Consider the following 26523-nt stretch of genomic DNA (forward strand, 5'->3'; position numbering starts at 1 on the left):
ATCTGCTTCTGTCCACAATCCAAATGGTGCCTTGTTAAATTGGTGTTTGTCAACGTGGCTGTTTCTCCAAGCTTAATTCACTGCTTGAAGACTTTGGGTCTCCAAGGGCAATAGTGAAGAGACACAAGGGGTCTTGGTCACTCAAACTCCAGCAAGGAACTGAGAGAAAGCAATGAAGACCAGCTCGGAATGGCCATCGCCGTTGGCCTCTTTCAGTCATCCTCTACTGGTCATGTGTTCCCTGCTGCAACTTGCTAACTGGAGCTAGTCCACCAACAGGTTTTAGACAAATTGACCTGAGCAAAAGGTCACCAAGACCTCGCGAGTAAAATGTTCCCCTCATCAGCACCAATGTTCACCCCCTTCACCCCCTTACTTTCCATTCACTCACCTGTCTTCCTGCAGTTGCTCTATGAATAGTGGAAGTTTTAAACCTGTGCTTTGTCAGCCCTGCCTCAACTGGTGACCCTGATAAGGTTCCAGGCTCAGGGACCACTGCTAGGATCCAACATAAACTGAGCACTGGGGGGGGGTGCAGCACCGGGGTGGGGGGTAATGTAGCACCGGGGGGAGTGCAGCACCGGGTGGGGGGGGGGGGGGGTAGTGTAGCACCGGGGGGAGTGCAGCACCGGGGGGGAGTGTAGCAGCGGGGAGAGTGTAGCACCGGGGAGAGTGTAGCACCGGGGGGGTAGTGTAGCACTGGGCGGAGTGCACACAGTGTAGTGTAGCACCGGGGGGAGTGCAGCACCGGGGGGGAGTGTAGCACCAGGGGGGAGTGTAGCACCAGGGGGGAGTGTAGCACCGGGGGGGGAGTGCAGCACCGGGGGGAGTGTAGCACCGGGGGGGGGAGTGCAGCACCGGGGGGGGGGAGTGTAGCACCGGGGTGAGTGTAGCACCGGGTGGGGGGAGTGTAGCACCGGGGTGGGGGGGGGAGGGTAGCACTGGGGGAGGAGTGTAGCACCGGGGGGAGTGTAGCACCGGGGGAGGAGTGTAGCACCGGGGGAGGAGTGTAGCACCGGGGGAGGAGTGTAGCACCAGGGGGGGGAGTGTAGCACCGGGGGGGGGGGGAGTGTAGCACCAGGGGGGGGAGTGTAGCACCGGGGGGGGGGAGTGTAGCACCGGGGGGGGGGGGGGGGGGGGAGTGTAGCACCGGGGGGGGGAGTGTAGCACCGGGGGGAGGGGGGGGGGGGGGGGGGGGGGGAGTGTAGCACCGGGGGAGGAGTGTAGCACCGGGGGGAGTGTAGCACCAGGGGGGGGAGTGTAGCACCGGGGGGGGAGAGTGCAGCACCGGGGGGGGAGAGTGCAGCACCGGGGGGGGAGAGTGCAGCACCGGGGGGGGGAGAGTGCAGCACCGGGGGGGGGGAGAGTGCAGCACCGGGGGGGGGAGTGTAGCACCGGGGGGGGGAGTGTAGCACCGGGGGGGGAGTATAGCACCAGGGGGGGAGTGTAGCACCGGGGGGGGAGTATAGCACCAGGGGGGGAGTGTAGCACCGGGGGGGGGGGAGTGTAGCACCGGGGGGGGGGGGGGGGGGGGGAGTGTAGCACCGGGGGGGGAGTATAGCACCAGGGGGGGAGTGTAGCACCGGGGGGGGGGGAGTGTAGCACCGGGGGGGGGGGGGGGGGGGGGGGGGAGTGTAGCACTGGGGGGGGAGAGTGCAGCACCGGGGGGGGAGAGTGCAGCACCAGGGGGGGAGAGTGCAGCACCAGTGGGGGGAGAGTGCAGCACCAGTGGGGGGAGTGTAGCACCGGGGGGGGGGGGGGGGGGGGGGGGGGGAGTGTAGCACCGGGGGAAGAGTGTAGCACCGGGGGCGGGGGGAGGGGGGGGGGGGGGGGGGGGGAGTGTAGCACCGGGGGAAGAGTGTAGCACCGGGGGCGGGGGGAGGGGGGGGGGGGGGGGAGTGTAGCACCGGGGGGAGGAGTGTAGCACCGGGGGGGGGGGGGGGGGGGGGGGGAGTGTAGCACCGGGGGAGGAGTGTAGCACCGGGGGGGGAGTGTAGCACCGGGGGGGGAGTGTAGCACCGGGGGCGGGGGGCGGGGGGGGGGGGAGTGTAGCACCGGGGGGGGAGTGTAGCACCGGGGGGGGGAGTGTAGCACTGGGGGGGGAGTGTAGCACCGGGGAGGGGGGGGGGGGGGTGGGAGTGTAGCACCGAGGGAAGAGTGTAGCACCGGGGGCGGGGGGCGGGGGGGGGGGGGGGGAGTGTAGCACCGGGGGGAGGAGTGTAGCACCGGGGGGGGGGGGGAGTGTAGCACCGGCGGTGGGGGGAGGAGGGAGGGAGAGCAGCACTGGAATAGCTACACTGGGGGAGTGCATAACCGGGGGGGGAGCGCAGCGCCGGGGGGGGGGAGTGCAGCACCGGGGGGGAGTGCAGCACCGGGGGATAGCTGTACCGGTGGGGGGAGAGGGAGTGTAGCAGTGCGGGGGGGGGGGGGGGGGGGGTGCAGCACCAGTGGGGGGGTGGTGGAGAGCAGCACTGGGGGGGATTGCAGCACTGGAGCGACTTTAGCACTGGGTGATAGCTACACGAAGGGAGTGCAGCACTGGGGGATAGCTACACTGGGGGAGTGCAGCACTGGGGGATAGCTACACGAAGGGAGTGCAGCACTGGGGGATAGCTACACTGGGGGAGTGCAGCACTGGGGGATAGCTACACTGGGGGAGTGCAGCACTGGGGGATAGCTACACGAAGGGAGTGCAGCACTGGGGGATAGCTACACTGGGGGAGTGCAGCACTGGGGGATAGCTACACGAAGGGAGTGCAGCACTGGGGGATAGCTACACTGGAGGAGTGCAGCACTAGGGGATAGCTACACTGGGGGAGTGCAGCACTAGGGGAGTGCAGCACTGGGGGATAGCTACACTGGGCGAGTGCAGCACTGGGGGATAGCTGCACTGGGGGATAGCTACACTGGGGGAGTGCAGCACTGGGGGATAGCAGCACTGGGGGAGTGCAGCACTGGGCGAGTGCAGCACTGGGCGAGTGCAGCACTGGGCGAGTGCAGCACTGGGGGGGAGTGCAGCACTGGGGGGAGTGCAGCACTGGGGGGAGTGCAGCACTGGGGGATAGCTACACTGGGCGAGTGCAGCACTGGGGGGAGTGCAGCACTGGGGGATAGCTACACTGGGCGAGTTCAGCACTGGGGGATAGCTGCACTGGGGGATAGCTACACTGGGCGAGTGCAGCACTGGGGGGAGTGCAGCACTGGGGGGAGTGCAGCACTGGGGGATAGCTACACTGGGCGAGTGCAGCACTGGGGGGAGTGCAGCACTGCGGGGCGGGGGGGGGGGGGGGTCAGCACCGGGGGATAGCCACACTGGGGAAATGCAGGACTGGGGGAGTACAGCACTGGGGGAGTATAGCACTGGGGGAGTGCAGCACTGGGGGATAGCTACACTGGGCGAGTGCAGTGCAGCACTGGGGGAGTGCAGCACCGGGGGGGGGGGGGGAGGGGGTCGAGTGCAGCACTGGGGGGGTGGGCGGGGGGCGGGGAGTGCAGCACCAGGTGGGGCATACAGCACCGGGGGATAGCTACACTGGGTGAGAGCTGCATTGGGGTCAACCAACATAGAGTCATGGAGCTGTACAGCACGGAAGCAGTCCCTACAATCCAACTCGTCCATGCTGACCAGATATGCTTCCCTAATCTAGTCCCATTTGCCAGCACTTGGCCCATATTCCTCTCAACCCTTCCTATTCATATACCCATCCAGATGCCTTTTAAATGTTGTAACTGTACCAGCTTCCAGCACTTCCTCTGGCAGCTCATTCCATACACGCACTACCCTCTGTGAGAATGTGTGAATGTGTGAATAAGTTGCCCTTTTGGTCCCCTTGACATCTGTCTCCTCTCACCTTAAACCTATGCCTCTAGTTCTGGACTCCTCTAATCTGGGGAAAAGACCTTGTCTATTTACCCTAACCATGCCCCTCATGATGTTATAAACTTCTGTAAGGTCACCCTTCAGCCTCTGATGCTCCAGGGAAAATAGCCCCAGTCTATATTCAGCCTCTCCCTGTGACTCAAACCCAGCAAGCCTGGCAGCATCCTTGTAAATCTTTTCTGAACTCTTTCAAGTTTCACATCGTGCCTAGAGCAGAGAATGGAGGGAAAGCAGCACCGAGGGAGTGCAGCTCTATTGCAAGGACTATCTTTTGGAATGAACATGGGACCAAAGCACTGTATGTCCTCTCAAGCATCCACAGAAGATCCCTTTCCACTCCAGTCCAAATGTTTCCTTCAACCAACAGAAACAAGTACCTGGTCATTATCAGATTGCTGTGTGTGGGAAGTTGCAGTTTGCACAGTTTAGCTATGTGTTAGCGAGTTTCGAGAAGATCTACACAGACAAGCAAAACTAATGTCACTTACAAAATACCGTGCAAAGACTGTAACAAACACTTAATTGGACAAACAGGCAGAAAACTGGCCACCAGGATACATGAACATCAACTAGCCACAAAACGACATGACCCTCTCTCACTAGTATCCTTACATACAGATAAGGAAGGATACCACTTCGACTGGGAGAACACATCCTTCCGAGGACAAGCCAAACAGAGACATACACGAGAATTCCAAGAAGCATGGCATTCCAACCGGAACTCTATCAATAAACACATCGACTTGGACCCCATTTACCACCCTGCTGAGAAAAAGACTCGGAAATGACATCATCACAGGAAATGACATCACCAACCCAAAGAAACCCAAACATATAAATAGAAAGCAGGAAACATCAGCAGTGTTTTGTCCGGAGGCTCACTGAAGATGTTACCTAGAATGGCGACGAAACGTCTGAAAATGAACCTTCCAGCTCAGCGAGCAAACCTACATTCATTTAGCTATGTGTTCTACAGCAAAACAGTGACTACATTTCAGCTAGCATTTCATAAATTGTGAAGCATGATCTGCACTCTGTGAACTCAATCGCTTGGCAAAATTTTAATTCTACATTTGACAGACCAATTTGTGAATGCCAGGAAATAACAACTCCTAGTGTTTAGATTTTCACATTGTTCAAGAATATCTGTATGTGCAGATATTCAGATGCAGAGCCCTTTTGAATGAAAATTGCACTTTCGGACTAACTGATAAGGCAGTGAGGGTTTTAAACATACAAACCTTTTTTGAAATGTTGTAATGGTTTTATTTGGACTTGTTTATGATCTTCCCCCTATTTTCGGAGTATAAGAAAGTATCAAATGAGAAAAGACCATTCAGTCCGATGTACTTACTGAAACCCCTCCAACCTCTCATTGAGGAGACTAACCGCAGGTAAAACTTGCGGTAAAGTGCTCATATCTCCCCTACTGCTGCAGGAAAATGAGAGTAACCTAGTGCTCTTGACTACGTTAACGCCCAGACTAGTGACAGGGCAACATCCCACACCAGGATATGAAGCCTTAAAGCTGTTAGCTGTGTGGATGCACGGATCTTGTATCTTTCTCTTCCCTACTGTAACTGTCCCACTCTGTCTGACTGGTCAGAAAATACCGCGCACTCAAGGCTGGGCTTACTCATGGCATCCAACATAATGTGCACGAAGTTCAGACGGTCATCTTCCAAAGTGCTTTCGGGCTTGGCGGGAACGTTGAGGAATCCGTATCTCTCTTTGTTGCACACGTACATCTGAACCTCTGAGGAAACAGAACAGCCACAAGTGAGGCGATCAACGCTTGACCGGGCCTCTCAAACAACTCCTTCCTGCTGCCTGATCCCATAACCTCGTGTAGATTCCAGCCCACTCCTGCATCAGTCTGCGGTCTCTCATTAAACCAATTCCCATCCTTAATATTCCCCTTGGCTCGGCAGCTGACTGTTCAACTCTCTGTGTGCTGTCGGTGGGATTTAAAATCAAATACAAATATTTTGATTTTGTTTTTGTGCGGGATGTGGGCATTGTTGATCCAATCCTAGTTCACAGAATCACAGAAGCATTAGGCCAGGACACCACTTGCACCATCTCTCCAAATAGGTGGGCACGTGCCACCTGGAAGCGTGGTCGAGACAAGTTCAGTTGATTCACAGAAGAGGGCCAAATATTACATGAAAGGGTATGGGGCAAAAAGCAGGAGACTGGCACTAGGTACTGAGGCTCACTTGGAGAGCCAGTGCTGGCACTACAGGCCGAAACCAAACTGGCAGAGCAGGCTGGATGGGCTGAACAGCCTGCCATTACATTCTCAGAGAGTGGAGCCACAGGATCCCACAACCACACGTCGCATTTATATAGCGTCTCACAGAAGTGTTATCTGAAAAGGATTGGCACCGAGTCAGGGATGGCAGAACACGTGACCAAAGTGTTAAAAGGAGCACAAGGTGGCGATTAAAGGTCGGAACACACTGATCTGATTCCATGGGAAACTTCAAAGGGAAATTAGCCATGTCCTGGAAGGGGACTACTTCAACACGTTTTGAGTAGAAAGCCCTGGTGTGGGGACTAAATTGAACAACTCTATCGAAAAGGCAATGCAAGCAGAATGGGCCAACGACCTCTTTCTGCACTGTAGGATACTTTGAGAAGGAATGGGAGAGAGAGAGAGATAGAAAGAGAGAGAGAGATGGAAAGGTGAAGGAGGGAAGCTAAGAGTGTCAGGTCAACCATCACCCCTGAGTAAACACAGCCACCAATGAGTGAAGTGAAGAGGACATTTATGGAGATGTGACGAGTTTAAGGAGTAAGTTTTATTGGGATGCAGAATATTGGACGGGGAGCAATCTTAGTGGGGTATAGTGGTGGGAAAAAGCAAACTGGGAGCAGGGGTAGGCAGAAGAAACAAAGGTCAGTGTAATTGTGTTTACATAGACCTTGGGCATCAGTGAGTGTTGGCTGTCCCAGGTCACCCCAGGAGAAGGTGGTGGTGAACAGCCTATGTGCTGCAGCTACTTTTAATTACAAAATTATAATTTATTAATGGAAAATCATTATTTACATTCACAGCTACTAAAGCAGTCTTTGCATATCAAGAAAACCAATAATTGACATTTCTTACTGTTGCATAAACCAAAGGCATTCCTTACTCATGCAGGACGTTACTTACATACACTGAGGCAATGAGAGGGTCTGATAATGGAATGGCCTGTCATTATACTTTCATGGAAAGACTTTAGAACAGTGGTCTTTCCTGTGTGCTGGACATAGACCAACACAATGTCAACAGCTACAGAGTGAGTGGGGATATGCTTAAGGGAAAGCAGTTCAGAAACGCAAACAGAAATTGCTGGAGAAACTTAGCAGGTCTGACAGCATCAGCAAAGACAGAAAGCAGAGTTAACGTTCCTTTACCAGCGACTCAAGGAAGCATTCTAAAGAAGGGTTACTGAACCTGAAACATTAACTCTGCTTTCTCTCTCTACAGATGCTGCCAGACCTGCTGAGACTTTCATAGACTCCCTACAGTGTGGAAACAAACATCTGGCCCAACAAGTCCACACCGACCCTCTGAAGGGTATTCTACCCAGATCCATTCCCCTACTCTATTACTGTACCCCTGACTAATACACCTAACCTTACCTACCCTTGAACACTACGGGCAATTTCCCATGGCCAATTCACCGGACCTGCACATCTTTGGATTGTGGGAGGAAACTGGAGCACCCGGAGGAAACCCACACAGACACGGGCAGAATGTGCAAGCTACACACTCACCCGAGGCTAGAATTGTACCTGGGTCCCTGGTCTGTGGGGTATCATGACCCTTTCACGGGAAACTGAAAAGAAAATCCTTCAATTCCCCTTGGATTTTCAAGTCTCTTGATTTTAGTGTAGAAACCTGCTTGCTTGCTGTGAAAGGTGGTTGCCAGGTCAGAGTCAGAAACAACAACAATTTCTCGAGTGCTGTCCATTTATAGAATGACTTGAATTGGAGTGGAGAATGTGTATATATATCTACACTTGGGACTGAGGTGTTGCAGATAAAGTCCAACTTGATATCATTATTCACTCTAGCTAATTAAAGGCATACACCCCAGTTTGTGTGTCATTAGGTTGTAAATGGAATTTTTCTTTCCTCCCTTTCACACAGTAAAGCAATGGGGCGGCACAGTGGCTCAGTGGTTAGCACTGTTGCCTCACATCACCAGGGACCTGGGTTTGATTCCACCCTCGGGAGACTGTCTGTGTGGAGTTTGCACGTTTGCCCAGTGTCTGCGTGGGTTTCCTCCAGACATGCAGGTCAGGTGAATTGGCCATGCTAAATTGTCTATCGTGTTAGGTGCATTAGTCAGTGGGAAGTAAGTCTGGGTGGGTTACCCTTTGGAGGGTCAGTGTGGACTTGTTGGGCCAAAGGGCCTTTTTCCACACTGTAGGGAATCTAATCTAATCATGTTTTATAACATGTACATTCCTATCACCCTCAGTGTTTGGGCCATTACATATTTCGTGATTACCCTGAATGTGGTCTTCACTTTTGGTCTAAAGTGACCAAAGCATGAATCAACTTAGCAGTGCTTTTTGTATTTTCAAATTGTGTATGTATGTGCGTGTGTCTCTCTTTACTTCTGCCCACCCCTCCGTACTAGCATCAGTATGTTCCCACATTGGCCACTGCACAGTGTAATGTAACCCCCATTAAGTCAGCTTCCAGAAAGCCTAAACGCGAAGGATACATTCCAATCCTAACCTTTACACACTTGAACACAATTTGGAGGAACTAGTAGCAACATTACAACTGAGTAGGTTCTAAGAAACTGTGAGATAATGATTTATTCAGCTTCTGAGACCAGTTAAGATGTCCCTTCAATGTAATTTAGGAAGGGAGTGTTGGATCACTGGACATTTGCTAATAGGTGGACTGTATAAACAGTTTTAAGTAGTAATTTTCCAGCAATTAAATTCTGCTTCTCACTCCGCAAATGCTACCAGACCCGTAGAGTTAATTCTGCTTTCTCTCTCTGCAGGTGCTACCAGACCTCTTGAGTTTTTCCAGCAATTTAATTCTGCTTTCTCTCTCTATAGATGCTACCAGACTTGCAGAGTTTCTCCAGGAATTTAATTCTGCTTTCTCTCGCTCTGCAGATGCTGCCAGACCTGCTGAGTTTTTCTCATGCAAGTTCTGTTTTTGTTCCTGATAGTTCTGAAGTATTTTGTTTTAGTTCAGACGTTAAACTGACTTGGGTGGGGGGGGGAGGGGGGGGTGGTTGTCTGTTCTGAGCACACACGACGCTGACTACCTGCAGCACGACACGAGAAAGCAAACACAATGATGTCATCGAAGGACCAGGAGAAATCTGGGTGTGGCGGGAAAAACGCCAGGTCCCGTGAGGCCTCCTTCTGCAGGTCCACCAGCACAGTCGAGTGCACCATTGGAACCGGGAAGCAGCCCAACCGCCGCCGGTGTCTCGTGGGGAAATACTCGGTCGTCCTGCGGTAATAACCCTCGAGGAGAAACAGAAAAAAAAAACAGGAAGTCAGCGCAAGGCCGCAGTCCCGGGGAGACCGTTAACATCGACCGCCATATTGGGATTTGTCAAAATGGAGGCAGGAGGGATGAGGACGAGGATGGGGTTCTGTAGGGGATATGGAGAGAGGAGGTGAGGGAGGGACAGAGGAAGGGAGAGGGCAGAGGAATGGTGGAGGAGGCAAGAGGGTAGGGGGAGAGGACTGAAGGGCGGAGGGTTGGAGGGGCTGAAGGGGTGGGGCTGAGGGGTGGGTGAGGGGAGGAGGGGGTGAAGGGTTGGGGGCTGAGGGGTGGGTGAGGGGGGAGGGGGTGAAGGGGTGGGGGCTGAGGGGTGGGTGAGGGGAGGAGGGGGTGAAGGGTTGGGGGCTGAGGGGTGGGTGAGGGGGGAGGGGGTGAAGCGGTGGGGGCTGAGGGGTGGGTGAGGGGAGGAGGGGGTGAAGGGGTAGGAGCCGAGGGGTGGGTGAGGGGAGGAGGGGGTGAAGGGGTGGGGGCCGAGGGATGGGATGGGGGAGGAGGGGGTGAAGGGGTGGGAGCTGAGGGGTGGGTGAGGGGAGGACGGGTGAAGGGGTGGGGGCTGAGGGGTGGGTGAGGGGAGGAGGGGGTAAAGGGGTGGGAGCTGAGAGTTAGGGGAGGAGGGGGTGAAGGGTTGGGGGCTGAGGGGAGGAGGAGTGAAGGGGTGGGGGCGGAGGGTTGGGGTGAGGGGAGGAGGGGATGAAGGGGTGGGGGCTGAGGGTTGGGGTGAGGAGAGGAGGGGGTGAAGGGTGGGGGCTGAGGGTTGGGGTGAGGGCAGGAGGGAGTGAAGTGGTGGGGGCTGAGGGTTGGGGTGAGGGGAGGAGGGGGTGAAGGGGTGGGGGCTGAGGGTTGGGGTGAGGAGAGGAGGGGGTGAAGGGTGGTGGCTGAGGGTTGGGGTGAAGGGGTGGGGGGGAGAGGTCTGAGGGTAGGAGGGTTGGAGGGGTGGGTTGAGAGGGTGAGGGGAAGAGAGGGTGAAGGGGTACAGGCTGAGGGGTGGGTGAGGGGAGGAGGAGGTAAAGGGGTGGGAGCTGAGGGGTGGGTGAGGGGAGGAAGGGGTGGAGGCTGAGGGGGGGTGAGAAGGTGGGGGGAGAGGTCTGAGGGTAGGAGGTTTGGAGGGGTGGGGTGAAAGGGTGGGAGGAAGAGGGATGAAGGGATGGTGGTTGAGGGTTGGGAGTGAGAGGATGGGGGGGAAGAGGTGGTGAAGGCTTAGGGCTATGGGGAGGAGGGGTAGGCGAATGATGGGGAGTGGGGGGAGGAGGCATAGGAAGGGGTGAAGGAGAAGAAGGGTAGGGTGGGGTTGAGGGAGAGGAGGGATGAGAGAGGGATTGAAAGGAGGGGAGTAGAGAGGGAGAGATGGTGGAGGAGGAGGTAGGGATAGAGAGTAGGGATGAAGGGAAGGTGGGGATAAGGGAAGAAAGGTGGAGTAGAGGAGAGAGGGAGCAAAGAGCAAGAAGAATGGGTGTTTAGGGAGGGATGGGGAGGGAATGTGATGAGGTAGCAGGAGGGTGGAAAAGGTAGGGACATGGAGGAAGGCTGGGGAAGAAAAGGTTGGAATGGAAGGGGAAATGGGGAGGGAAATGAAGGAAGAGGAAGGGCTGCAAAGGGAGATGGGAATAAAGGGTGGGGAGGATGATGGGGAGTGAAGAGAAAGGACATGAACAGTTTTAAGTTTCTTTTTCTGTTTTTGGTATTTTGGTTTTGGTACATCATGTCCTCCAAATGACAGCAGAACCTCGGTAAAGCACTCCAGTGCCTCAAAGAGTTCCAGATTGTTCCGTGGATGGGGGGGAGATGTGGATGGCCTATTGTTAACAGAAAGTGCTCGGTTGCCTGTCCATTACCTCAGCCTGGGGACAAAGTGCTGAAGAATCACAATGTCAATATAAAAAAATCAAAGACAATCCTGCTTCCTGAAGAACGAGAATGGAAGCTGGAAACAACAAGGCCTAGATTTAGGACTGGGATAGAATCAGCATGTGGCCCTGGGGTGGGGGCACGCTCTCCGGGCCTGAACTACCCGGGCTTGTGTGCTCCCAACCCCCCCAGCCCCTCCGAGGCATCCCTCAAAGGGGCAGCAAAATCAGTCCCTGGCCAAGGTTCACTGGAGAAGCCGAGGACTGACCAGGAGGGCAGGGGGACGTGACGAATACAGGCCACAAACATACAATGCATCCTGGACCAATATTCTCACCGGTCCCCCCTACACAAGGTGGCGACACAATTTAAGCTTGACTTTTCCCATCTCTCTCAAGTTCTTCGCTGCTTTGTCAGGCTGACCAGACGTGCAGCAGGCAGTGTCGAAATGACCAAAGGAGATCATATACATGTGATGGCCTCTGCCTTTACACACGCAACGTATGTTCTGGCACCTATGAAGAACTCCTTGCCAAAAGGATGGACAATGCATTTCCAGCGCAGAGCATTCCCTTGCACGACCCATATTACTCTGGGCCCTTGGCCTACTTCATACCAAGAAAAGGAAGACACGGCATTCTAATTTCAAGCCCAGTCCCTCAGGTGTTGAGTCTCAGACCCACGGTGCCATTTCCCCGGGGGATTTCATAAGACCCTCTGCTACAGTTGCACTGAATGGCAGAGAAAATCCCACCGAACGAATTTCAACACCATTCCCTGCACCCGCCCCCCCATCCCCTCCCCCACCCTGCCAACCCCCAACCCCACCCCCCCCCAACCACCCCTCATCCCCTGCCATTGAAACCATAGCTCCTGTCCCATCCAGACAAACCATGGCACCCAAGTTAGGATAACATTTCCCTGTCACTGGGAAGGATCTGTGAACAGAACCCCGTTTACCTGAGGAGTGATCCCACACCAGAAATTCGAGTACGCAGTCTGAGACACCAACAGTGGAGCTATGACAGTTTTATTCTCCGCCATCAAATTTTTCAGTGTCTGATCATTTGTGAGGATGTTATCTGTGTCTGTGTACTGAAAGTTAAAAAAAAACAGAATTCAGGTTCCAAAGATGGAGGCAAGCATTGTAGATGCTGAAATGAAAGCAGATAATGCTGAAAGTGTTCAGTAGCATCTGTGACGAGAGAAACGCAGGTGTAGGCCTGGGGAACGCAAAGGCCTAGTGATATTATCATTAGATTGTTAATCCAGAGAGCCAGCTAATGTTCTGGGGCTCTGGGTTCAAATCCTGCCCCGGCAGATGGTGGAATTAAGAACCTACTGATGACCGTGAAACCATTACCAACCGCAAAATCCACATTAACTCACTAATGTCCCTCAGGGAAGGGAATCTGCCATCCTCAGCTGGTCTGGCCTATGTGTGACTCCAGACCTACAGCAATGTGGTTGACTCTTGACTGCCCTCTGACATGGAGACAGTGAGGACTGGAGGGTCAGAGCGGAGCTGGGGAAAGCACAGCAAGTCTGGCAGCAGCAGAGGAATTGACGTTTCAGGTTGGAACCTTTCATCAGGATTCTGAAATGGCCTGGCCAGCCAATTGGTTAAAGGGGAGCTAGAGAATAAATCCCGGCCAGCCAATGTGTCCTACATATGTCCTACCAGTGAATAATTTTAAAATAAAAACAAAAATGGGTTAGGTTTTCCAAAGAGTTTTGGGGTTCTAATTTTGGAATGCGGAGACCACCCATTTCATTAACCTGTTCACTTTCCAGGGAGTGGTCTCTGAAGCTGCAGGATCAATCACAGCCAGTACTGATGCCAGACCATGATTCATTGGGAGCAATGGGCACTGCCAAGGCAGGCATGTAGGGGAACAAGAGGGCTCCTCAATATTGAGCTATCCTCAGCTGCCTACCCTGAGGTCACGGGGTCAAAATGCCATGGCTACGTGCATCACTAATCATCTGAAGAGGGTGACATCTCAGGCCCCATAAGCTGACTAGCCACAGGCTTGTTTAACTGATCATTTTTCTGCAGGCAATTGAGGACGGCTCCACATTGACCCCAATGTCCCCCCTTGACGTTATTTGCAGGAGGCCACATCAATGGCGCTGGCAGCCTCTCCAGTGTTGGTACAATATCTGTGCACGGGCAAACAGACGACCCCTTAAACTGGTCCTTCTTCACACTGAGTATCTGTCTCCAAGACGCAGATGACTGACTTCTACCCAGCCTGCTCCCGAGCAAGACTGAGAAGACGGAGACTCCCTGATGTGAGAATGTCTCAGGGGACTGTCCCCTAATTCCCCAGCCGCTACCACACCCCACCCAAAAACAATACCCTCCAACTCCATCTCTTCAGCACCAGGGAATTTGAGCTCAGTGTTTCAGGTCATCTCGAGTCAGATGCTGCAATGGGTTGAAGCACTGGAGTGTCCGGAGAATAGAAGGGTTTTACAAATTGAGCGCCACAAGTCAAGTATTTTAAAATCTCAGGAAGAATGGACTTTAATTTGCATAGCGAATGTCACATTTCTATGACGATGTCCTCCCTTTCTATTCCTCATCTTCTCAATTGCCATCTTCCAAGTGTGTAATAATTACACATACATACTTTGTACATAAACACTGCTTATCTAAATACTGAGGTTACAAAAGCAGATCAGAGCCTAAGAATCCTGCAGTAACTCATCCCCTGACTCTCCAAAGCCAGCCCACTATCTACAAGGCCAGAATAAAGAGTGTGGTGGAATACTCCCCACTTCCTTGGATGGGTGTAGCCCCAACAACACTCAAGAAGCTTGACACCATCCAGGGACAAAGCAGCCTCCGCTTGATTGGCACCACATCCACAAGCATCCACTCCGTCCACCTCTGACGCTCTGTAGCATCCAATAGATGCACTGGAATAACTAGCAAGGATTCTCCGACAGGAGGTTCAAAATCCATGGCTTCTTCCAACTGGAGCCATAAGGGTAGCAGATAAATGGCAACACCACTTCCAAGATCCCTTCCAAATTCTCACCATCCTGACTTGGAAATATATCGCTGTTTCGTTCAGTGTGACTGGCTCAAAATCCTGAACTCCCTCCTGAACAGCTTTGTGGGTAACTCTACAACACAACGATTATATCAGTTCAAGAAGGCAGAGTGTCTCTACCTTGTCCAGGGCAATTAGGGATGGACAGTAAGTGCTGGTCTCGTCAGCAATGCCCACATGCCTTGAATGACTCCAAAGAATAAAGAACCAAATACTGAAAGTTTGATTCCATTCTCTTATGTAACTCCATTATAATGAGGTTGATGTCAGTGAGGAGGAAGTCTGGTTTGTGCAGCCACAGTGGTGGGAAAAACAAGAGAAAATCTGTGAGAAACTCAGTCCAGGAGTTAAAGGAGAGGCAGGAGGCAGGGCACCAGATGAAGTGTTCACAGGAGACCTACTAAGATTTAATTAAAGCCGGACTTCAATGCAGTCACACAAATGAAGTCATAGGTGGCAAAAGTCTTGTTCACCAGTGAACAGGCATCCAACAGGAAATACTTAAAGGCTATTGATTGCACCACTGGAGGATTCGGGAATGTGTGGAGCAGGAGGAAGACCAGCTCCTGGTGAGCAAACTGACGAGAGAGGAGAATGGTACAGTCTGTGTCACAGAATGCCCTCTACTCTGAAATGGAGCCGGGCTGAGCAGCCAAGGACGAGTAACAACTTGTATTTATATCGTGCGTGCATCACATTGAGAAACATCTGGAGGTGAACAGAAGAGGCAAAGGGAGAAGGGAAGAAAAGAGAACTGCTTAAAATTCAAGTTGAACATGACGTCAGGTTGGCATTGGCATGTGGTAGGGGTATCCAAGGCAAATATCCCAAGAATGGCTGAGGCCAGTTCCCGGCAGAAACAAGCAATTCAGCTTGGCCATAGAATCACTGAATCCCTACAGTGCAGAAAGAGGCCATTAGGCCCATTGAATGTGCACCGGCCCTTCAAAGAGCTTCCCGCCCAGACCTAGCCCACCCATGCTATCCCTGTAACCCTGCATTTCCCAAGGTTAACCCACCTAACATGCACATCTCTGGACACTACGGGGCAATTTTACGTGACCAATCCACCCTGACCTGCACATCTTTGGAGTGTGGGAGGAAACCAGAGCACCCGGAGGAAACACACGCAGACACGGGGAGAATGTGCAAACTCCACACAGACAGTCGCCTGAGGCAGCAGTGCTAACCACTGAACAGTCCTAACCATCATCCTGGGGTGTGTGTGTGTGTGTGTGTGTGTGTCTTTCAGTGCCATACTGCCCGTTGAGACCAGCAGTTCTGCCAAGTATGAATCAGAATGGCAGAGAGGGCTGAAGGGAATGTGATTAGCTTCTGGCCACCCTTTTGAGAATTGGCTCAAAGTGTGCCACAGCTCTGATGAATGCACACAACTTTTATTGTGTTGATACGAGACACCAAAAACTTATAAGGGAATTCAGCTCAAGCATTCCGAGAATCAAGGTTTAAATCATAGTCAGAGCTCATTTTGGCTGCAGATCCTAATCTCATTTCCAGCTCATTATACGAATGATGGTGACCTGATTTAAGTGGTTTTCCAATTGCTCCTTAGATGTTTATTAGAACTGGTTTATTTTAATGAGTGAGCATTTGAATTGCTTCCTAACTCATTGGGACTGACTCAGACAAACAGCTAATAAATGAGGGGCGAAGAGTAACTTTCTGGTCCCAATGACGAGTGCTTGGAATGGCTGCAGGGCAATTTAATTTTGAAAACCAGCAGATTTCACGTGGCTCTAATACCAGAGGCAAGGCTATTCAATCAAGTTCTGCAAATGCATTATTCAGTGACCAAGACAGATTTATATCTGAACTGCCTCTCCATTTTAGAGCACAATGTTGCTGTAAATAAGAATGCTTTTTTTTCTGGATACTAAAGAATTAAAGTTGTAAAGTGAAGATAAGGCAGAGAAATAGCTTTGAGATAGAATGGTGAATGGGTTGTTTGGTCTTCTCTGTCTTGCTCCCATTTCCTATATTCCAAGATCAGTCTGAGAGGATTTGGTAAATCCCAGGTTTCTACATGAAATAATGAAAGTTCTTTCCTTTTGTACAATTCCTTGAAGTTTGGCACTTAAAATGTTCATCAGCTAGTGCCTGCCTTCTGGTGTTATTGAAAAGTCAAATACAGCAGTTCCTGGAAATCTGAAACAGAGAGAATGCTGGAGAAACTCAGCAGGTCTGACAGTGTCTGTGAGGAGAGAAGCAGAGTTAAACTTTCAAGTCCAATATGACTATCTTTCAGAATCTGAAGAAGAATCATACCAGAATTGAAATGAAAAACTCACTTTCTCTCTCCACAGGTGCTGCCAGACCTGCTGAGTTTCTTTAGCATTCTCTTTGTTTGTTATGGTGTTGATGACGGGCTGTTTTTGTGCTGTGTATCACATTACTGGTGCCACAGATCTACAGTGAACGAAAAAAGTCAATTATCTAATTAACTCTACTTAGCAGTCAGCTTCATACCCACTGGACCCTCAGCAACACCCCAGATAGTGAACGTGGCCATCTTTGTGTCAAAGAACAAACTAGTAAAGAATATTCAAACCGAACTCAAGTACAACTCCAAAAGTAATTGCTGCTAATTAAACTTCATAACATACTTGCACCTGTAACAGGAACAACTGTACCTTCCCCCCTGCTTTGATCAGCAACGTATTATTTTACCCAATATATTCGCCACAGTTTGTTGTGAAAGGTCATCAGGACCCTGGAGCAACTTGGTGATGATGTCACGGCACTGCCCATCACTGAGTATAAATTGAACAGAGTGAAAGAAATTTGCAATAATCTAGTCTCAATCTCGGCACCAGACCAGACCATAAGAAATAGGAAAAGGAGGGGGATATTCAGTTCTGCTTCACCATTCAATAGCATCATGACTGATCCAATACTCATGTGCACATTCCTGCTCTTTGTCCATGATTTTTGATTCCTCTACTGATCAAGAATCTATCTGTCTGTCTCAGCCTTAAATATACACAAGGACACGGCCCCATGGCTCTCTGTCGCCAAGAGTTCCAAAGACTCACCCTCTGAGAGAAGAAATTCCTCCTTATCTCAGCCTTATTTTGGCGCCCCTTTTCTCTGAGATTGTGCCCTCTGGTCCAAACCTGGGGGGAAAACACCCTCTCAGCATTTACCCTGTAAATCAGCATGGCCAGTGACTCCAAGCAACTAATCTGGTGAGTTGTAGGGAAGTACAATCCCAGTTGACTGGCGAGCTGTCGATAGGTAGGACATGCCAGACTCCTGGTCCCTCCTTCCTGTCACACCCTTTAAAAATCCCAGATGTCTCAATGAAATCAGTTCTCAATCTCCTAAACTAGGGTCTCAATCTGAGTAGCCTTTGCTTATAAGTCAACCCCTCCATACAAATAAATACAACAGCATGGATATGAAGGGAAGGAGATAAAAGCTAAGTCTTTATATAATGTCATTAAAAATTACAGCCTGATATATCTAATATTAATGTGTAATAAATGGTGTTAATTTGAAGTCTGAGCCTGATGACAGTTCTTGACTTTGCCGTCTCCTTGACCAGTCTGCCACAAACCCAAACTCATAATGTAGCATCAAACCACATAGATAAAAGGGAGTACAGTCCTCCCAAAGATCTAACACTGTTTCAAAGAGTGTCAACAGCATTGGAAACCTGAACCCTAAATGGTACCTGGCTCCAGCCTCTGAGAGATTAGGTGCACAAGCTGCAAAGCACTGGGGTCCACTGGGGGTGGGGGGGTGGTGGGGTGGGGGTGGGTGTGGTTCCTGAGGTTCACTGACCAGAACGCCAGCAATCCTTGGCTGTGGAGCCTGTAAATCAGCATAGCCAGTGACTCCAAGCAACCAATCTGGTGTGTTGTAGGGAAGTACAATCCCATCCGACTGGTGAGCTGTCGATCGGTAGGACATGCCAGATTCCTGGTCCCTCCTTTCTTGTTGACTTCATGGAAGGTTCTGCTGGGCATGGTGATGGAACCGTGGTGGGATTGCTTTACTCAACAAGTACCACCAGATCTGGAATGGAGTGAAGAAGCAAAGAAGGAGGGTCTTTTCTCTACCTTTCACCTGTGCAACACTCAAGCTGAGATATATTTAACTCAAAGCAAAGGGAAGAGAGCTATGTACTTCAGAGAAAAAGGAAGAGAAGGGTATGTTGATGAGTTTAGGGGTGTTCTCAAAAGGCGGTGGAGGTAAGAATCTTTAAATGTTTTTAAGACTGAGGGAGATAAATTCTGAAGTAGCAAGGGTTGAAAGGTTATCAGAGGTAATCAGATAGGCCATGATCGTATCAAACAAGGGGCTGAGTGGCTTACTCCTCCTAATTCATATGTTTGTATAAGGACCAGCATGCCCCGGGCGCTGAATGGCCTGTATCTGGATATTTGATGGAATAATTTAGATCAGGTATTGCATGTACTAAACATTTCGCTCGTGATTAATATTTGAAGATGGTGGTGCTGCAAAGAAATGATCTATTCCCTAACTCCTCAAGATTTGGAGATGCCGGTGTTGGACTGGGGTGCTTACAATCTTATTGTCCACAACCACCTGATGAAGGAGCAGTGCTCCAAAAGCTAGTGCTTCCAAATAGACCTGTTGGACTATAACCTGGTGTTGTTGATGTCTAACTCCTCAAGTAATGGAAAAAAAAAAGTCTACTTGGACCTGACCAACAAAGTTCAGCAAAGGGACCCAAAGTGAGGCAGAATAGCAGTCTCATTGGAACTGCAGTCTCAAGGTCTCATACATTTGTAAATGTGCAGGTGAGGTGGACTGGCCATGCTAAATTGTCCCATTGTGTTCAGGGATGTGCAAGCTCGGTGGGTTAACTATTGTAAACATGGGCTTACAGGGATGGGGTGGGATGCTCTTCAGAGGATTGGTGCAGATTCGATGGGCCAAATGGCTTCTTTCTGCACTGCGTGGAGTCTATGGCTTGTCATCACTTGCATTGTACTGACTGATGTGGTGTACTGTGTGCTCAGGAGTTGTTTGATTTTCAGCCTGAAAGTCCTTGGATTCTTGACGGCTTCTCATGGCCAAAACACAAGAGGATTGTGGAACTTGGCTCTTGCTTGCATCTAAATATACTCGACATGGCCAAATTGAAACTGGAGCAGTCCAACATCTGTCAGAAGGGAGCCAGTAGCCAATAATGTAGATGTGTAGATGTTTCTCAACTGGGAAAACGTAAACCAATTTCTGGGGCTCATGGGCAGGAGTGATTTGGAGTCGATTAATTTATTGCCAAGTAAACCTTAGCCCTTCATTGCTCATTGATAGCAACAAATGTTAACGTTGATTTTTGTGGTCTGCATGTTAGTAATCTGTTCAAAATCACACTGAGTGGAAAATCAATGCTTGTTGTTACTGACTCATGGAGATTGCGTTGTATTTTAAGGAGGAACAGTAACAGCAGCAGTGTGTTTGCTGTTTGAGCGAGGTTGCAGGATATTTAGACGCTACATCATTTTTATGACTAACTATGTCTGTTTCTTGATGCATTCATGGGATTTAAGTGTTCCAATTTATTGTCCATCCTTAATTGCCCTTGAGTAGGTGGTGGTAAGTCATCTTCCAGAACCATGCATGCCATCTAGTGAAGGGTCAACCACAGTGCAGTCAGGGAAGGTGGGAGGGTTCCATGATTAGACTCAGTAACTGTAAGGAATGGTGATTTAGTTCCAGGTCAGAAAGGTGAGAGGATTAGAGAGGTGAGGGAAATTTGCAGGTTTTGGTGGTGTTGATAATGCATAATGCACTGACGTTTTAGCCTACATTATCCAATAAGATTTGAGAATGGGGCTTGAACATGTTCTGTTATGTCCCACATCATTACACCTTTAATTATATCATGCTGTACCAGAAGATGTAACCTTGAAGAAATGAAGTGCGTGGAAAACCATGTCTCATAAACTTGATTGAGTTTTTTGAAGTAGTAACAAAGAAGATTGATGAGGGTAGAGCAGTAGATGTGATCTATATGGACTTCAGTATAAGGCGTTTGACAAGGTTCCCCATGGGAGACTGATTAGCAAGGTTAGATCTCATGGAATACAGGGAGAACTAGCCATTTGGATACAGAACTGGCTCAAAGGTAGAAGACAGAGGGTGGTGGTGGAGTGTTGTTTTTCAGACTGGAGGCCTGTGACCAGTGGAGTGCCACAAGGATTGGTGCTGGGTCCTCTACTTTTTGTCATTTACATAAATGATTTGAATGCGAGCATAAGCGATACACTTAGTAAGTTTGCAGATGACACCAAAGTTGGAGGTGCAGTGGACAGCGAAGAGGGTTACCTCAGATTGCAACAGGATCTGGACCAGATGGGCCAAAGGGCCGAGAAGTGGCAGATGGCGTTTAATTCAGATAAATGCATGGTGCTGCATTTTGGGAAAGCAAATCTTAGCAGGACTTATACACTTAATGGTAAGGTCCTAGGGTGTGTTGCTGAACAAAGAGACTTTGGAGTGCAGGTTCATAGCTCCTTGAAAGTGGAGTCGCAGGTAGATAGGATAGTGAAGAAGGCGTTGGTATGCTTTCTTTTATTGGTCAGAGGATTGAGTACAGGAGTTGGGAGGTTATGTTGCGGCTGTACAGGATATTGGTTAGGCCACTGTTGGAATATTGTGTACAATTCTGGTCTCCTTCCTATTGGAAAGATGTTGTGAAACTTGAAAGGGTTCAGAAAAGATTTACAAGGATGTTGCCAGGGTTGGAGGATTTCAGGTATAGGGAGAGGCTGAACAGGCTGGGGCTGTTTTCCCTGGAGCGTTGGAAGCTGAGGAGTGACCTTATAGAGGTTCACAAAATTATGAGGGGCATGGATAGGATAAATAGGCAATGTCTTTTCCCTGGGGTTGGGGAGTCCAGAACTAGAGGGCATAGGTTTAGGGTGAGAGGGGAAAGATATAAAAGAGACCTAAGGGGCAACTTTTTCACGCAGAGGGTGGTACGTGTATGGAATGAGCTGCCAGAGGAAGTAGTGGAGGCTGGTACAATTGCAATATTTAAGAGCCATTTGGATGGGTATTTGAATAGGAAGGGTTTGGAGGGATATGGGCCGGGTGCTACCAGGTGGGACTAGATTGGGTTGGGATATCTGGTCGGCATGGACGGGTTGGACCAAAGGGTCTGTTTCCATGCTGTACATCTCTATGACTCTAAGAGCTCATACTCCATCTTACCTCAGATCACATGCAGCATGACACAGTATGAGAAGCATGCACCTCTGTTGTAAGCTAATAGTTTAATATTAGCCCAGACACTTGTGTGCCTGAGGAATGTAATGTTTGAACATAAGAGAACATTGCAATAAATGTTTGTTGGATTCTTCAATATCACAATATCCACGCCCAGTTTTCTATAATATGGGAGATTACATACGCGTTGCTGCATTGAGGTCACTACTTCAAGGGACAAAATGGCAGAAATCAGAATCCGTAAGTTTGCAGATAAAATGAAAATTGGTGATACGGTAAATTGTGGTAAACTTTCCTTCCCTTTTATATTCCAGCTCTCTATGAATAAAAGCTAATGTTACAGTAGCTTTTTAGGTTCATTTTTCTTACGTCGGTACTCCATTTCAGCAAGCTGTATCTATCGATCCCCTGAACTACACATATAAAAGCCAATTCATTCTTTTTTGGTTCATAAAGGAAGGCCGAAAGCTTGAACACAAGCAAAATGCTGTGGATGCCGGAGATAAGAATTAAAATTGCTGGAGAACCTCAGGAGGTCAGGCATCATCTGTTGAGAGAGAAACACTTAACACTTCATGCCCAGTATGAATCTTCCTAAGAAGTGAAGGGGAAGGTTGAAAAGACACAGGTTTTAAATTGTCAGGAAAGGCAGACAGGAGTCAGACGAACAGAGGGGAAGGTTGGGGGGAGAGCGAGATTCGAGTGCATGGTGTCACAAAAAAAACAAAAGGGAATAGTAATCTTTAATGTAGAGGACACAGACCCCTGGCACAATGAGGCAGCAGTGCTAACCACTGTCGTAATTTTTATAGAGAAGAGAGCAAGAAACTCGTGCTCTTTGTTACATTGCCCTATTAAGGAGCTCTCACCTTTTAATTTGGTTTGACTTCGTTCCAATTGGTTAATTGAAATAGTATGCACAGTCTTCCGGGGTAGAGAATTCCAAACATTCACAACACTCTGATTTTTTTGTTCTCATCTCAGCCAGGGATGTGCTAGAAAACTCCAGTAAGACGCAAGAAGCTTGACACTATTCAGGACAAGGTGGCCTGTTTCATTGACATCCCATGCATCAGCTTCAGTGGGGTGGGGCTCAGTGGTTTGCACTGCTGCCTCACAACCCGAGGGACCTGAGTTCAATTCCAGCCTTGGCTGTCTCTGTGGAGTTTGCACATTTTCCTTCTTTCTGTGTGTGACAGTCTCTTACAAGCAGAGGCCTAGAACATTTATGAACTCACAAGCTTTTGTTGCAGCCTTGAGGAGCCCACGAGCTGTGACGATATGGGATGTATAAGGCCACAGCTACTGGTTTTAAATCTATTGTCCAATCAACGTGTTCAAAGGTGTTATGACACACAACACTGGAGCAGGTGGGACTTGAATCTGGGTCTCTCAGTCCAGGAGTAGGGACACTACCACTGCACCACAAGAGGGTACCATATTATTTACTTGAGGGGCCTACTTACATTTTGTTTGCACTTTAGCTCCAGTCTCCTGACCTTTGGGTAGCCAGGCAGATCAGTGGATCTCCCCAAGGACCTGGCCAATGGGGGTGGCGGGACTGCATTAACGAGTCCATGCAGCAGGCTGTAGAGCTCATCATTCCCCACTGCTCCCCTCTCTTTCACGGTTACCTCTGTCCTGACAGAGAGAGTGAGCAGCGTTCGCTGACAGACCTCAGGCCTTCAACAACCAGTGGGCATCACACAGGCAGGAATGTAGCATTTCCTTTAGCATGTTTTAGTCCAAATTATTATGTTTCCTTTGAGATTTAATACTTAGTGGTTGTATCACTTTAAGGGGCTGCTTTATTTGGATCAATTTGATTAACTAGCTGTCCAGTGGAACCAAAGTTGTGGTGCTGGTTTTGACAGTGAATGAGAATTATTGGCAGTGTCGATCTGATGCGTTTCAGGGCCAATCCCACTCAGTACTGTTCCAAGTGCAATGCAGTAAGAAGTAACGCAGCATGAAAAATATTGACGCAAAGAAATTGCTTTTTAATCCGGGGATTATAGTTGCTAAATTTTCATTAATCAAATAAATATAGGAAGTGAGAGTCACACAGCATGGAACCAGACCCTTCAGTCCAACTACTCCATGTTCTCAAACTAAACTAGACCCACTTGATCGTATTTGGCCCATATCACTTCAAACTTTTCCTATTCATGTACTTAGAATCATAGAATCCCTAAACTGTGGAAGCAGGCCATTCAGCCCATGCCAACCCTTTGAAGAATATCTCACCCAGACCCACCCCATCCCTGCATTTCCTATGGCCAATCCACCTAACCAGCACATCTTTGGACAGTGGGAGGATCTGCCTGGCTGCCCAAAGGTCAGGAGACTGGAGCTAAAGTGCAAACAAGATGTAAGTAGGCCCCTCAAGTAAATAATATGGTACCCTCTTGTGGTGCAGTGGTAGTGTCCCTACTCCTGGACTGAGAGACCCAGATTCAAGTCCCACCTGCTCCAGTGTTATGTGTCATAACACCTTTGAACACGTTGATTAGACAATAGATTTAAAACCAGTAGCTGTGGCCTTATACATCCCATATCGTCACAGCTCGTGGGCTCCTCAAGGTTGCAACAAAAGCCTGTGAGTTCATGAATGTTCTAGGCCTCTGCTTGTAAGAGACTGTCACACACAGAAAGAAGGAAAATGTGCAAACTCCACAGACATGGGGTGAATATGCAAACTCCACACAGTCGCTCAAGGGTGGATTTGAACCCAGGTCCCTGGCGCTATGGGTAGCAATACTAACCACTGAGCCACCCTAGTCCAAAGCCTCTAGCCAAAAGTCTTTTAAGGGTTGTAACTGTATCTGCATCCACCACTTCCTCTGGCAGTTCATTCCACACACCAACCATTCTCTGTATAAAGAAGTTGCTCCTCAATTTTAACATTTTTCTCCTCCCACCTTAAAAATATGTCCCCTAGTTTTGAAGTCCCCCACCTTTGGGAAAAGATCTTGCTATTCACCTTATCCAGGCCTCTCAGGATTTCATAATCTTCTATAAGGTCACCCCTCAACCTCCGACACCACGGTGAAAAAAGTCCAGGCCTCTCTAGCTTATTTTGATAACTAAAACCCTCCATTCCCGCAATATAATAATATTCTTCCTATGACAGGGAGACCAGATCTGCACACAGTATTGCAGAAGAAGCCTCACCAATGTCCTGTACAACCTCAACATGACTTCTCAACTCCTATTCTCAAAGGTCCGAGCAATGAAGGCAAGCCTGCTAAACACCTTCTGTCTATGTATGTCACAAATTTCAAAGAGTTACATACCTGAACCCCTAGGTCCCTTTGTTTTACAACATTATCCAGGACCTCACCATTAACTGTGTAAGTTTTGTCCCTGTTTGTTTTACCAAACTGCAATACCTCACCTTTATCCAAATTAAATTCCAAATCTGCCACTCTTCAGCCCATAGATCTTGATCAGTTGGGTCACTTTGTAATCTTAGATAACCTTCTTCACTGTCCACTGTACTACCAATCTTGGTGACATCCACAAACTTACTAACCACGTCTCTTATATACTCACCCAAATAATTTATATAAATGACAAACAACAGTGGACTCAGCACCAATCGCTGTGGAACATCACTGGTCACGGGCCTCCAGTCCAAAACTGGAGTGGCAAATGGAAGGCAATTTAGATAAATGTGAGGTGTTGCATTTTGGAAAGGCAAAGCAGGGCAGGACTTACGCACCTAATGGTAAGATGCAGGGGAGTGTTACTGAACAAAGAGACGTTGGAGTGCAGGTTCATAGCTCCTTGAAAGTGGAGTTGTAGGTAGCTAGGATAGTGAAGAAGGCGTTTGGTATGCTTTCCTTTATTGGTCAGAGTATTGAGTACAGGCATTGGGAGGTCATGTTGCGGCTGTACAGGACATTGGTTAGACCACTTTTGGAATACTGCATTCAATTCTGGCCTCCCTACTGTATAAAAGACATTGTTAAACTAGAAAGGGTTCAGAATGGATTTAGGTAAAAACAATGACTGCAGATGCTGGAAACCAAATTCTGAATTAGAGTGGTACTGGAAAAGCACAGCAGTTCAGGCAGCATCTGAGGAGCAGTAAAATCGATGTTTTGGGCAAAAGCCCTTCATCAGGAATACAGGCGGAGTGCCTGAAGGGTGGAGAGATAAATGAGAGGAGGGTGGGGGTGGGGAGAAAGTAGCATAGAGTACAATAGGGGAGTGGGGAGGGAATGAAGGTGATAGGTCAGGGGGAAGGGGGGAATGGGTAGGTGGAATAACAAAGGTGGATTTACAAAGATGTTGCTCAGAGTTGGAGGCTTTTAGCTATAGGTGGAGGCTGAATAGGCTGGGGCTGGTTTGAGTTGAGCATTGGAAGCTAAGGGATGACTTTATAGAGGTTTACAAAATCATAAGGGGCATGGATAGGGTGAATTACTCAGGCATTTTCCCAGGGTTGGGGAGTCCAAAACTAGAGGGTATAGGTTTTATGTGAGAAGGGGAAGATTGAAAAGGGATTTAAGGGGCAACTTTTTCACATAGAGGGTGGTGCGTGTATGGAATGAGCTGGTGCAGCTGGTACAATTGCAACATTTAAAAGGCATCTCTATGAATAGGAAGGGTTTAGAGGGATCTGGGTTAAATGCTGGCAATTGGGACTAGATTGGATTGGGATATCTGATCGGCATGGACAGGTTGGACCGAAGGGTCTGTTTCTGTGCTGTGCATCTCTGTGACTCTATGACTTCGGATTTTTAAAAAATAGAAACACTCCATGCATTTAACACGCTATCACCCTTTAATTTGGTTTAGTGGTGTACTTAATTAATTCCAAAAGAATACAACAAACATCTGAGCAGGTTCTTGGGGCACAGTGGCAGTGTCCCTACCTCTGCACTCGAAGGCCTGAGTCCAAGTCCCACCTGCTATGGAGGTGTGTTGATTAAAAATAAAGAAAGAGAATTTGCTGGGACGCTGGT

The 26523-nt window shown here is 49.4% G+C and overlaps 1 protein-coding gene across 2 annotated transcripts in view; it reads right to left on the reverse strand.

Moving 5' to 3' along the window:
* The window catches only part of cercam (cerebral endothelial cell adhesion molecule), a 118511-nt gene that overhangs the window by 68472 nt on the left and 23516 nt on the right, over window positions 1-26523 (reverse strand). For both annotated transcript variants that reach the window (XM_072565788.1, XM_072565789.1), the window contains exons 4-6: window positions 12225-12359; window positions 9172-9376; window positions 5517-5636 (exon numbers count right to left, since the gene is read on the reverse strand). In XM_072565788.1, the coding sequence (XP_072421889.1) occupies window positions 5517-5636; window positions 9172-9376; window positions 12225-12359 (460 nt within the window). The remainder of the gene's footprint in view (window positions 1-5516; window positions 5637-9171; window positions 9377-12224; window positions 12360-26523) is intronic.

The sequence above is a fragment of the Chiloscyllium punctatum genome, chromosome 49, assembly GCF_047496795.1.
Source record: "Chiloscyllium punctatum isolate Juve2018m chromosome 49, sChiPun1.3, whole genome shotgun sequence".
NCBI classification, from domain to species: domain Eukaryota; kingdom Metazoa; phylum Chordata; class Chondrichthyes; order Orectolobiformes; family Hemiscylliidae; genus Chiloscyllium; species Chiloscyllium punctatum.